This window comes from Cetorhinus maximus, chromosome 26 (genome assembly GCF_964194155.1).
Source record: "Cetorhinus maximus chromosome 26, sCetMax3.hap1.1, whole genome shotgun sequence".
Lineage (NCBI taxonomy): Eukaryota > Metazoa > Chordata > Chondrichthyes > Lamniformes > Cetorhinidae > Cetorhinus > Cetorhinus maximus.
In genome coordinates this window covers 15915744-15928584 of record NC_135904.1, presented here as the reverse complement: position 1 = coordinate 15928584, position 12841 = coordinate 15915744, and the positions used below count along the sequence as shown (strand labels likewise).

Sequence of the window (12841 nt, the reverse complement as noted above, 5' to 3'; positions counted from 1 at the left end):
TATAACTAGCCAGCGTCCTTAGCAAACTATTAGATTACTTAGGTGGAAGGACCATTTTGGCCTTCTCTTTTATAAGAAGGCCGCAGAAGTATTGTCACTGGACTGGTAATCCAGAGACCCAGGATAATGCTCTGAGGACCTGGGTTCAAATCTCACCACAGCAGATGGTGGAGTTTGAATTCAATAAAAATCTGGATTAAAAGTCTAATAATGATCATGAAACCATTGTCAATTGTTGTAAAATCCCATCTGGTTCACTAAGGGAAAGAAATCTGTCGTCCTCACCTGGCCTACATGTGACTCCAGATCCGCAGTATTGCGGTTGACTCTTAAATGTCCTCTGAAAAGGCATAGCAAGCCACTTTGTATCAAACTGCTACAAAGTCAATAAAAAGAAATTAAACAGGACGGACCACCCAGCATCAACCAAGGCACCGGAAATGACACCGGCAAACCCAGCCCTGTTGACCATGCAAAGTCCTCCTTACTAACATCTGGGGGCTTGTGCCAAAATTGGGAGAGCTCTCTCTCAGGCTAGTCAAGCAACGGCCTGACATGTCATACTCACTGTATCATACCTTACCACCATCCTCAACACCATCACCATCCATGGGTATGGCCTGTCCCACCACCCTAACCCTAATGCAGGACAGACCCAGCAGAGGTGCAGGCAGTGGTATACAGTTGGGAGGGGGTTGCCCTGGGAGTCCTCAACATCGACTCTGGCCCCCATGAAATCTCATGACATCAGGTCAAACATGGGCAAGGAAACCTCCTGCTGATTACCAAGCACTGCCCTCCTCAGCTGATGAATCAGTACTCCTCCATGTTGAACGCCACTTGGAGAAAGCACTGCGGGTGGCAAGAGTGCAGAATGTACTCTGGGTGGAGGACTTTAAATACAATACCAAGAGTGGCTTGGTATTACCACCACAGACCGAGCTGGCCGAGTCCTAAAGGACATAACTGCTACGCTGGGTCTGCGTCACGTGGTGAAGGAACCAACAAGAGGGAAAAACATACTTGACCTTATCCTCAACAACCTGCCTGCTGTAGATGCATCAATCCATGACAGTATTAGTAGGAATGACCACCATGGAGTCCTAGTGGAAACAAAATCCCGTCTTCACATTGAGGATACCCTCCTTCATGTTGTGTGGCACTACCACTATGCTAAGTGGGATAGATTTCGAATAGATCTAGCAAATCAAGACTGGGCAACCATGAGGTGCTGTGGGCCATCAGCAGCAGCAGAATTGTACTCAACCACAATCTGTAACTTCATGGCCCAGCAAAACCCTCACTCTACCATTACCACCAAGCCAGGGGATCAACCCTGTTCAATGAAGAGTACAAGAGGGCATGCCAGGAGCAGCACCAGGCATACCTAAAATTGAGGTGTCAACCTGGTGAAGCTACAACACAGGACTACATGCGTGCACAAACAGCATAAGCAGCAAGTGATAGGCAAAGCTAAGCAATTTGTCACAAAACTATCATATTTTTCATAATATTATTGTAGGCTTATGGGTGAGTCTGGATGGTTCTGCGTGACTGATTTAATTAGATTAGAGACGCTTGGCTACAAGATTGAAATTATCAAAAGAGTAAAACAGACTTTTGAAATGGAGGTGGAAAAGATAGGATGAAGGTTCCACAGATAGACTATGAATGAAATTTGCACTTTTAGATAAGTGAAGGGGTTATTTGTAATGTTTACAACCCACAAGGTTAAGTGAGGCAAAGCAATACATTTATTTTTCCCCAAAAGTGCTGACCATAATGATGACTACATGAAAGATTTTTATATTATGGGACAAGTAAATTTCCAAAAACATGTAGAACAATGGGACAGTACACATTAAAGAGAGAGAACCATATATAAAGAAGGATGGAAGGCTATGTGGGGGTGTGGCCATGTAAAATCTTGAAAGGTACACCGGGTGAAACAGCCTTGAAGAATGCCTCTAGCCACTCTGCAGAAGTGCTGTTCCAGTAACTAATGTTTTGTTAAAAGCCTTTGGAATTCCACTGTTGAGTGGGTGCGTGTGGTAACCTTGCTGGATTGCCTATTAAATTTAAAATCGAGTTTGGGACTGTTGCCTTAAAGGGGGTATATAGTTGGGAGTCAGGTTAATTAGAAATTTTGGGATTTGTTATAGTGTCAAGTAACTGTAATCTAATGTGTGTGTTTAAATTATTTTCTTTTGTTAATAAATGTTCTAATTTAATTGTTAAAATCACTGAAAGTGTTAGGGCACTCATTACTTCTGAATTCAGTGCACAAATCTTCTTGTAATAAATACAAATTGCAAAACCGTTGTGATAGCGTGGCCAAGTTTCCCTTGCGGATTTGGTCTGCCTGGCACATATCACCTATCATATCATAACTGATTCCATAACCAACGGATCAGATCCAAGCTCTGCAGTCCTGCTACATCCAGTCATGAATGGTGGAGGACAATTAAACAACTCACTGGAGGAGGAGGCTCCACAAATAGCCTCATTCTCAATGAAGGGGGAGCCCAGCACATCAGTGCAAAAGATAAGGCTGAAGCATTCACAACAATCTTCAGCCAGAAGTGCCGAGTGTAAGTTCCATCTTGACCTCCTCCAGAGGTCCCCAGCATCACAAGTGCCAGTCTTCAGCCAATTTGACTCACTCCACGTGATGTCAAGAAACGGCTGAAGGCACTGGATACTGCAAAGGCTATGGGTCCTGATAATATTCCAGCAACAGTACTGAAGACTTGTGCTCCAGAACTTGCCGCGCCCCCAGCCATGCTGTTCCAGTACATCTACCCAGCAATGTACCCAGGTATGTCCTGGGAACAAAAAGCAGGAGAAATTCAACCCTGTCAATTACTGTCCCATCAGTCTACTCTCCATTGTCAGTAAAGTCATGGAAGGGGTCATCAATGGTGATCTCAAGCAGCACTAGCTTAGCAATAACCTGCTCACTGACGCCCAGTTTGCGTTCCGCCAGGGTCACTCAGCTTCTGACCTCATTACAGCCTTGGTTCAAACAAGGACAAAACAGCTGAACTCCAGAGGTGAGGTGAAAGTGACTACCCTCGACATCAAGGCAACATTTGACCGAGTGTGGCAATAAGGAGCCCTAGCAAAACTAGAGTCAATGGGAATCAGGGGGAAAACTCCCTGCAAGTTGGAGTCATACCTAGCACAAAGGAAAATGGTTTCCCTCATTCACATTCTCTTCTGACTTAGAAACTCTGATAGTACAAGCATGCGCATCTTACTTTCTCCTCTCAACTCACCACACCCCGCACCCTTGTTCCTTTTCCTTTCAGCTATCCAACCCCAATCTGCCCTGGCAGTGGATAAGACCAAGTGAACAGTGAAGATGAAAACACACAGCCACTCTTTCAGAATTCACAAATACAGCCACCAGCTCAGATACTGACAATGCCCATAATTTAAGAGGATAGAATAGGGGTGGGGATCTGCATATGGTGAGACACCAGGCACAAGTGTGCTGCAGGCAAGTGAAAAGGTTGTGCGTTTGCCAGCTCGCTGGAAGGAAAGGCTACACACTAGTTCTACTGCAGATGACACAGGTGACTTTGATGGGTTACAGGAGAAAGCTGATGAGTGTACATATCCAAATGTTTGGTGCACCAGAAAATCTGCAGTCATAGTCAAGGAGCATAGAGGAGTCTGGCACCTACTTGCCAAAAGGGTTTGTGTAGAGCTTGGCACCTATTTTTATTAACATGAAACAGGTTGTTACCTCCAGCAGTGCATCTGCAGAACCAACCATCATGTACTGTCTAGACGGCTGATGTCTCAACTTCAATAACAGCACAAGCAACATCCACCCAATGTCCGAGTGCTGCAGTGGAAGCTCACACTGCTGTCATGTAATTACAGCATGCTGCATCAAACTCAAACTGTTGCCATTATAGCTCTGGATACCAGTGTTCAAAGGAACTTTTAGGGTGTCAAAGCTTCTGCCCTCTAAAGATCCTCCACAGATATAGACCCCTGCCCTGAGTCCTTCTCCTCTCCTTCATAGCAGCGTGGCCTGTTCTGTGTGGCCTCCGCTCATCCACGCATCACGCTCAATGCATAGCCAGTCACCATGTCGTGAAGCATATGGTTGTGCATAAGCTTTTTAATCACCAAAAAAAAACTTTATCATCAGCAGAACATTCCTTGTTGATGGCTGAAATGTTTAACAAGGATGAAAAGATACCAAAAATACACAGAATTACAACAACAGCTAGGAGAAATAATCCAGCAACTGATCTGCAAATAGTTGACGACCACTCTAAATAGCACTGGTAGGGGCCCTTTGTGCAGTTAAATGTGCATTCAGCTGTGGGAGTCTAATAAGCTGGAGTGTCTTAGGTTGCACGCTGATCGACATCATGATCTGCTTGTATGCTGCCAATGGACATTAAGTGCCTTTAAGATGGGGTCTGGAGCACTTCACATCATAAGTATGCATTTGTGCCATGGACACAATTTTGGTTCCTTAAGGAGTTTCATAGGGCCCTAAAAACAGGAACTAATGAATTCAGTTTTGTATTTCTCCATCACCCAGTCTTTTTCACTCTATACATAGGTGATTGCTGATTTAAGGTGCCTTGGACTGCAAGTGAGATTGTCATTTTAATAATAGTTAGGGCAGGTCTTATACTATGAACCCATGTTCATTATGAATATGTAGCTAGATTTTACAACTATTCACAGTCAATGGTCAGAAAAATTTCAACGGCTCAAAGGTTTACAGCTCATCACCCTGGGATTTGGTTTCAATTTGTTTCTTGAACTTATGCTCCTTAAAGTATTGTCCCACTGATGCTATGGTTTGAATTTCATCTGTGTTTCCAACATGATTATCAAAAAGAGTTATGAAAATGGAGAAATTCTGTAATTTTAATGTTAAAAAGCAAGGACTTTTAGTATTCATTTTTAAATGAATAACTAATTAGTATTAAAGATTTCTTCAAGTAAACTATGGCTATCCTTCATTTAACACTCAATGTGTTCCTAAAAATGGTGTGCTAATCAAAAACGTGCCAACTGAAAATCACTTTCCCATAAGGCAGCATGTAATAAGGGTGGGTTACATTCCTGACATATAATTTTCACATTAAAATCCTATCAGCTGCCTTGAACTTAACTGGCCTAAAATCCTCTTACTAATTTACCAGTCTTACTAACTTTTACTAACTTACCTCCTGCTCACTGCTTTCTGCCACCCACTCTCTTCCACTTGCCAGCGTGAGCAAGGGCTTGGGAGAAGGGCGACGAGAGGGTCAGGACAGGGCTGGTGATTGGGATGGAGTGAGTACGAAGGAACAAACGAAACAGTGAGAGGGAAGTAGGCGAAGGGGTCAGGAAAGGGAAGTGGTGAGTGGGAAGGGGTCAGGAGAGCGAAGAGGTGAGTAGGAGGGGCTAAGTGGGGCAGCAAGCAGGAGGGAGCGATGGGGTTGGAAGAGGGAGGCGGGGAATGGGAGGCAGCGAGAGGTATTGGGAGATGGAAGCAGCAATCAGGAGGGAGCAAGGGGAGTCAGGAGAGGGGGGCAAGCAGGAGGAAGCAAGAGATTCAGGAGAGGTGGCAAGCGGGAGGGGGTGAGAGAGTCAGAAGAGGCAGTGAGCAAAGCTGCTGTGGATTTAAGAAAACAGGCTATGCATGTGTATAACCGCACTAAAACAGAAACAAAGGCACTACTGTTTGTGTTATTTACAAATTGTGCTAAAACAGACACATGCTATTAAAATGTGCTTTAAACAGATTAGGTGTTATGTCTGGGACTGATTTTAAACTTGCTTTCACTGATTCCAAAAATCAAAACCTGGGGTTGTAACAGGCTGAAGGAGGGATGTAGGGAGATAGTATACATGTAAAATTCCACACGAGTCGAACTTCTAACCTGAGCTGTTATTACATCCAGTTCAATAATGCAACCCGGTCGAGCTGTTGATTGCTGGCTTACTATGTTGAATACTTCTCCAACGAATTTCTACAAAGAGACATTAAAATAGTAAATGCAACAGTTGCAAATACAAATTATACAATAAAGAAATAGCGATTCCATATGGCCTCGTTAATTTTGTTTTAAATCTTGGTAAATACATTACTGAAACAGTCTAATTGTTCATATCAATTTAGCAACTTGGAACAATATGGCCTAGAAATTTCTGGGCTTAGGAGGGTGGAACAAAGTTGCAGGAAGCTGGGCAGGGGAGTAGAATTTTGGGCAAGACCCAGATCTCTGTCCTTTTTTACATGTCGAGAATTTTTGATGGGAGGAGACAGATGTTATATAGGTAGGAACAACATCCTCCCCTGACAGTTTCAACCTTATTGCCACATAGAGAATGTTGGTAATATACTTACAGCATAAACTGGGAAATGGAAACCTAATGCTGGTTTACCAATGGCAGTTGATTACAGGACATTGGGAAAGTGATGTGAAAAAAATTGGCAGCATCCTTTTGTAATTTGGTTCTTTAGCCTAAATTAGTGGTCTCCCTTTCCTGATGAAGTGGTAGGATGAAGCTCCAATATTCTTGACCTTCTGTAGGACAGGCACCCAGGAGACACCATAAAGGATGCTGGCACCCAACTGTTCATGACAGTTGATCCCTTCTGTTGTGGTAGAAAGGGACTTAAGGAATTTTAGTCCCCAAGCTTTTTTGAAAAAATACCAATATGACTAATTCTATTAGATCAGACAGTCTGTGGAGAGAGAAATGGAGTTAACGTTGTGTGTCAATAACCTTTTGTCAACAGGGGTTGCACAAAATTAGTACAAGAAATACAGTGCACATTGGCAATTGTGCTGCAATATTAGATGGATTTCAGGTCATCAACCTAAAATGCTAACTCTGTTTCTCCCTCAGTATTAGTGCAGCTATATACCAAAGTTGAACAGTGGCTCAGCCTTCATTAGGAACCTGCAAAGCCAGTAGTTGTGGATGGCTCCCTAAAGAATAGTGAGGGCCAACCTGCAGGTTAATGTTGTAGTCTTTCTAGCCTGGAGCAAATGGATGCAAGAGATCCAAAATATGATCAAGAGCAAACAGGGCCGATCAACAAAAGAACGCACTGTAAAGAACACAAATAAGGAAACCAACACTTGAGAGAAAGGCAAGTCAGATTAGAGAGCGACTATATATTGTGCGAGTGGTGAATCTTACCCATTAGCAGCACATATTGGCCATAATCATTCCAAAATGACTGTGTCAAGTATATTGTGTGGTATAAAATATTAAGCATTCATATTCAGTGCACACGCTGCCGAAATCCTCATTCATGCCCTGATCATTCTAAAGCTCTTCTCATTGACTTCCCATTTTCTATCCTCCTTTTCTACTTCAGCTCACCTAAAACTCCACTGCCTGTATTCCATCCTGCATCACATTACATTCAGGCAACATCACTGTCCTTGCTGACCTACACTGACTCCCAGCCTAACCTGTCAAATTTAAAATTCTTATCCTAGTGTTTAAATCTCTTCAATGCCTCACCATCCCCATCTCCAAATCATCCTCCAGCTCTGCAACCACCTCCCCAAACTCTCCACTCCTCTGACTCTTTTCCCCTCTCCCTCTCCTTGCCCCACCATTGGCAACTATACCTTCAGCCATCTAGGCCCAATACTCAAATTCCATTCCCAAAATGCTTCTTCCTCTTAAGACTCTTCTTACAGTTCACCTCTTTCACCAAGCATTTGTTCACCCTGCCTAATAACTCCTTTACGTATGAATTTTTTTTTGCATTTAAAGTTATTAAGAATATTTTACATATGATATTAGTTCTTAGTTTTTATAGCCAATAACCTACCGAGATTTCAGGATCTGAAAGTTCATCCAGAAGTTTCCTAGCATCAACCACAGCCTGATAAAGCCTGAGATTTTGACCATCAGAAGCGACAAAACAAGCACTAGCAGAGTTGCAGTAGGTCCCTAAAAATTCAAATGAAATAAAATAAAGTATAATTATTTCACACAATCATATTAAAGGTAATTCTTTTTAAGCTTCACACAGCCAAATTTAACCCAGTATTTTCAAAGCTACTGCAGATTCTTTTGAATACAAAATTCAACATATTAGTCAAGATAAAAAAGCAACATCTACTCAGGCTACAAATGATAAATTTCTTGTTCTAAATGCTACCAAGCCACTCAGATACAACTGCCGTGATTGATTTGGCAATATAAATGTGTTAAAAACACCAGATTGGAAGGTTCCTTATATTTTTTGGTCTCAAATGGTTCGAAAATGTTTTGGAAGGCGACACTGATCCTGGGTCTGGGGCATAATTCTGAGCCAGAATGTCACTTAATTAGTAATAGATGTCATGGCATAGCAAAAGTCTGGTACAAACCTAGGATTCAACACTATTTTTAATAGGTATCGCATCTACAGGTACGAGAACTGCATATGGTCAAGAAAGATTTGCAGCAATAGAATATTGTGAGCCATATTGTTCTGTGCAGATTGCTTAAATAATGAACATTAAATCAACTACAAAATAAATTACATAATATATTTGAATCAGTCTTGTTTTTAAAACATATATTACATAGATAGGTTGGGGCCATTTAGCACACTGTCTTTTCATCTTTAGGATCCAGATTTGAATCCTACTCGGGTTAATGGACTTATCTCATCTGATTTTGTTTAATTTAGTCTTTCAGGGCGTTGCTGGCTAGGCCAGAATTTGATGCCCATCGCTAATTCCCCTTCAGAAGGTGGTGGTATGCCGCCACCTTGAACTGCTGAAATCCAAATAGTGTAGGTACACCCACAGTGCTGTTAAGAAGGAAGTTCCAGTATATAGGCCCAGTGACAGTAAAGGAGTGGTGGTATAGTTCCAAGTCAGGATGACATGTGGGTTTGGAGGGGAACTTGCAGGTGGTGGTGTTCTCATGTATCTGCTGCACTTGTTCTTCTAGGTGTTGGAGATTGTAGGTTTGGAAGGTACTGTTGGAGGAAGCTTGATGAGTTGCTGCAATGCACATGGTATATAGTACACAATGTTGCCACTGTGTATTGGTAGAGGAGGAGATTAAGGTGGTGGATGGGATGCTGATCCAGTGGGCTGCATTGTCCTGGATGGTTCAAGCTTCTCGAATGTTGTTGGAGCCGCACTGATCTAGGCAAGTGGGGAGTATCTCATCACACTCCTGATTTGTGCCTTGTAGATGGTGGACTGGCTTTGGGGAGTCAGGAGGAGAGTTACTCGCCACAGAATTCACAGCTTCTAACCTCCTCTTGTAGCCACAGTATTTATATGGGTGGTCCAGTTCAGTTTCTGGTCAATGGTATCCCCCAGGATGTTGATAGTGAGGGATTCAGTGGTGGTAATGGCCATTGAATATCAAGGGAGGATGGGTAGATTTTCTCTTGCTGGAGATGGTCATTGCCTGGCACTTGTGTGGCACGAATGTAACTTGCCACTTTTCAGCTCAAGCCTGAATATTGTCCAGGTCTGCGCATATGTGTGCTTGCACACGAGCAGGGGAGAGACCTCATCATGAGTGAGACACCACCAGAGTGAGTGTGGGTATTGGCAATTTGGTGCAAGTGAGAATTCGGTGCATAGGGGAAGAGGCGCTCTTTGCATTTTTTCTTTGCTATCCAACTTCTTAAATCTTCAGAGTGGTCTTGCCATGTTGCAGCAGTGGAGGCTACAAGGGAAAGGAATGACTGGTAAGTAGCGGGTAAGTATTTATTACTTTTATCGCTTATAGTTTAAGGTCCTTTTGTGGTTTATAGTTTGCATATTCTGTAGTAACGAGGATCAGGAAAGAAGGGCCCTAGAGTAATTGATTTAAAAGGTTTATTTTAAAGGGATAAGTCATGGCTGGAGAGCTTAAAGCCATGGTGTGCTCCTCGTGGGAAGCCAAGAACATTTCCAGTGCCCGGGACCAGCATGTGTGCAGGAAGTGTGTCCAGCTGCAGCACCTGGAAGCTCGGGTTTCAGAGCTGGAACGGCGGCTGGGGACACTGTGGAGCATCCGCGAGTCTGAGGGCATCGTGGATAGCACATTTACAGAGGTGGTCACACCGCAGCTGAAGGGACTTGAGGAAGAAAGGAATGGGTGACCACCAGGCAGTCCAAGAGAAACAGGCAGGTAATTCAGGAGTCCACTGGGGTCCCGCGCACAAAGCGGTATCCCATTTTGGAGGCTGATGAGGGCGCTGGTTCCTCCAGGAGCGCAGACAGAGCCAAGCTTCTGGCACCACAAGCAGTCTGTCTGTACAGGAGGGGAGGAAGTGAGGAAGAGCAATAATAATAGGGGATTCTATAGTCAGGGGAACAGATAGGCGCTACTGTGGCCGTCAACGTGACTCCAGGCTGGTGTGTTGCCTCCCTGGTGCCAGGGTCTGAGATGTCACTGAACGGCTGCAGGGCATCCTGAAGGGGGAGGGTAATAAGGCAGAAGTCATGGTACATGCTGGTACCAATGACATAGGTAGAAAGAGGGATGAGGACTTGTATCAAGAATTCAGGGAGTTAGGCAGTAGACTAAAAAGCCAGACCTCTCGGGTTGTAATCTCTGGATTACTCCAGTGCCACGTGCTAGCGAGCACAGAAATAGGAGAATAGCGTAGATCAATACATGGCTTAAGGGTTGGTGCAGGAGGGAGGGTTTTAGATTCCTGGATTACTGGGGCTGTTTCTGGGTAAGGTGGGACTTGTACAAGCGGGACAGTCTACATCTGAACCAGAGCGGAACAGGCGGGTTTGCTAGTGCTGTTGGGAGGAGTTTAAACTAATTCGGCAGGGGGAGGGGGACACAGACGGTTAGCAGAATAGGGACACATCATAATACAGTAAAACAATCAAGTCAGAGAGAGTACAGCTGCATTAAGTTTCAAGGGAGTAAGGCAAGACTGGATGGCCTCTACTTTAATGCCAGGATTATTACAGGTAAAACGGATGGGTTAAGGGTGAGGATTGACACGTGGAATTGTGATATAGTAGCCATCACTGAGACGTGGTTGAGGGAGGGGCAGGATTGGCAGCTCAACATTCCAGGACATAGAATCTTCAGCTGAGACAGGGAAGGGGGTAAAAGAGGAGGCATTGCATTATTAGTTCAGGAGTAGGTTACTGCAGTAAGGAGAGATGATATCTTGGAGGGGGCATCGAATGAAGCTTTGTGGGTAAAGCTTAGGAATAAAAATAGGGCAGCCAGATTGTTAGGTGTTTATTACAGACCCCAGATAGTCAGCAGGAAATTGAGGCCCAAATATGTGCACAATTTGCAGAGTTGTGTAAAAACAATAACAATAGGGTAATTATATTAGGTGATTTCAACTTTCCCAACATTAATTGGGATAGACATAGTGTTAAGGGCTTGGATGGAGTGGATTACTTGAAATGTGTACAGGAGAACTTTTTAGGTCAATATGTAGAGGGTCCTACAAGGGACGGCACAGTGCTGGACCTAATTCTGGGGAATGAAGCTGGACAGGTGGCTGAGGTGGTGGTGGGGGAGCATTTAAGTGATAGCGACCACAACATGGTACAATTTAAGCTTGTTATTGTCAAAGAAATAGACAAGTTGCAAAAAAATGTTTTGGTTTGGGGCAGAGTGGATTTTAGTAAAATAGGACAGGATCTGGCCAAGGTAGACTGGGAACAGCTACTTGTGGGGAAATCTACAGAGGAGCAGTGGGGGGGTGTTCAAAATGGAAATGGGGACGGTACAGGCTCAACATGTTCCCTCTAGGGTGATAGGAAGGAGTAACAATCCCAGAGAACCATGGATGACCAGAGATATTCAGGATACAATGAGAAGAAAAAGAGAGGCTTTTAGCAGGTATAGGGGAAGCAAATCAGCAGAGGCATTAGTGGAATACAGAAAGTGCAGGGTGAAGCTTAAGAAAGCAAATAGGAGAGCAAAAAGGGGATATGAGAAAGCTCTGGCTGGTAAAAGTAGGGAAAATCCCAAAATATTCTATAAGTATATCAATGGGAAGAGGATAACCAGGGAAAGAGTAGGGCCCATTAGGGACCAAGGGGACAATCTATGGGTCTAGGCCAGAGGCCAGAGTGTTGAATGAACACTTCATATCCGTCTTTACCCAAGAGAATGAGGATGAAGGTATCAAACTCGGGGAGAGTGACTGCGAGGTTCTGGCACAAATTGATGTAGGGAGTGACAAGGTATTGGAGGCGTTGGCAAAAGTGGACAAATCTCCAGATTTGTGTCCCAGACTGCTAAGGGAGGCAAGGGAGATCATCGCAGGGGCTCTGATCCAAATTTTTAATTCCTCTCTGGCCATGGGGGAGGTGCCAGAGGACTGGCGAACAGCTAATGTGGTTCCGCTATTAAAGAAGGGTTGTAGAGATAAGCCAGGGAACTACAGGCCAGTGAGTCTCACGTCAGTGGTAGGGAAACTATTGGGGAAAATTCTGAAGGAGAGAATCTATCTCCAATTGGAGAGGCAAGGTTTGATCAGGGATAGTCAGCATGGCTTTGTCAGAGGGAGGTCATGCCTAACAAATTTGATTGAATTTTTTGAGGAGGTAACCAGGTGTGTAGATGAGGGTAGTGCAGTTGATGTAGTTTATATGGATTTCAGCAAAGCCTTTGACAAGGTCCCACATGGGAGACTTATAAAGAAGGCAAATGCACATGAGATACAGGGTAATTTGATAAGGTGGATTCAAAATTGGCTTAGTTGTAGGAGACAGAGGGTGATGACAGAAGGATGCTTTAGTGGCTGGAAGCCAGTGTCCAGTGGCGTACCACAGGGATCTGTGCTGGGTCCCCTATTATTCATCATTTATATAAACGACATAGATGACTATGTGGGGGGGAAGGATTAGTAAGTTTGCGGATGACA

At 43.8% G+C, this 12841-nt stretch overlaps 1 protein-coding gene across 4 annotated transcripts in view; it reads right to left on the bottom strand.

The window, feature by feature from the left end:
* dmxl2 (Dmx-like 2) overlaps positions 1–12841 on the bottom strand; it is a 157972-nt gene that overhangs the window by 85347 nt on the left and 59784 nt on the right. For all 4 annotated transcript variants that reach the window (XM_078530216.1, XM_078530217.1, XM_078530218.1 and 1 more), the window contains exons 13-14: positions 7820–7941; positions 5904–5993 (exon numbers count right to left, since the gene is read on the bottom strand). In XM_078530216.1, coding sequence (XP_078386342.1) covers positions 5904–5993; positions 7820–7941 — 212 coding nt within the window. The remainder of the gene's footprint in view (positions 1–5903; positions 5994–7819; positions 7942–12841) is intronic.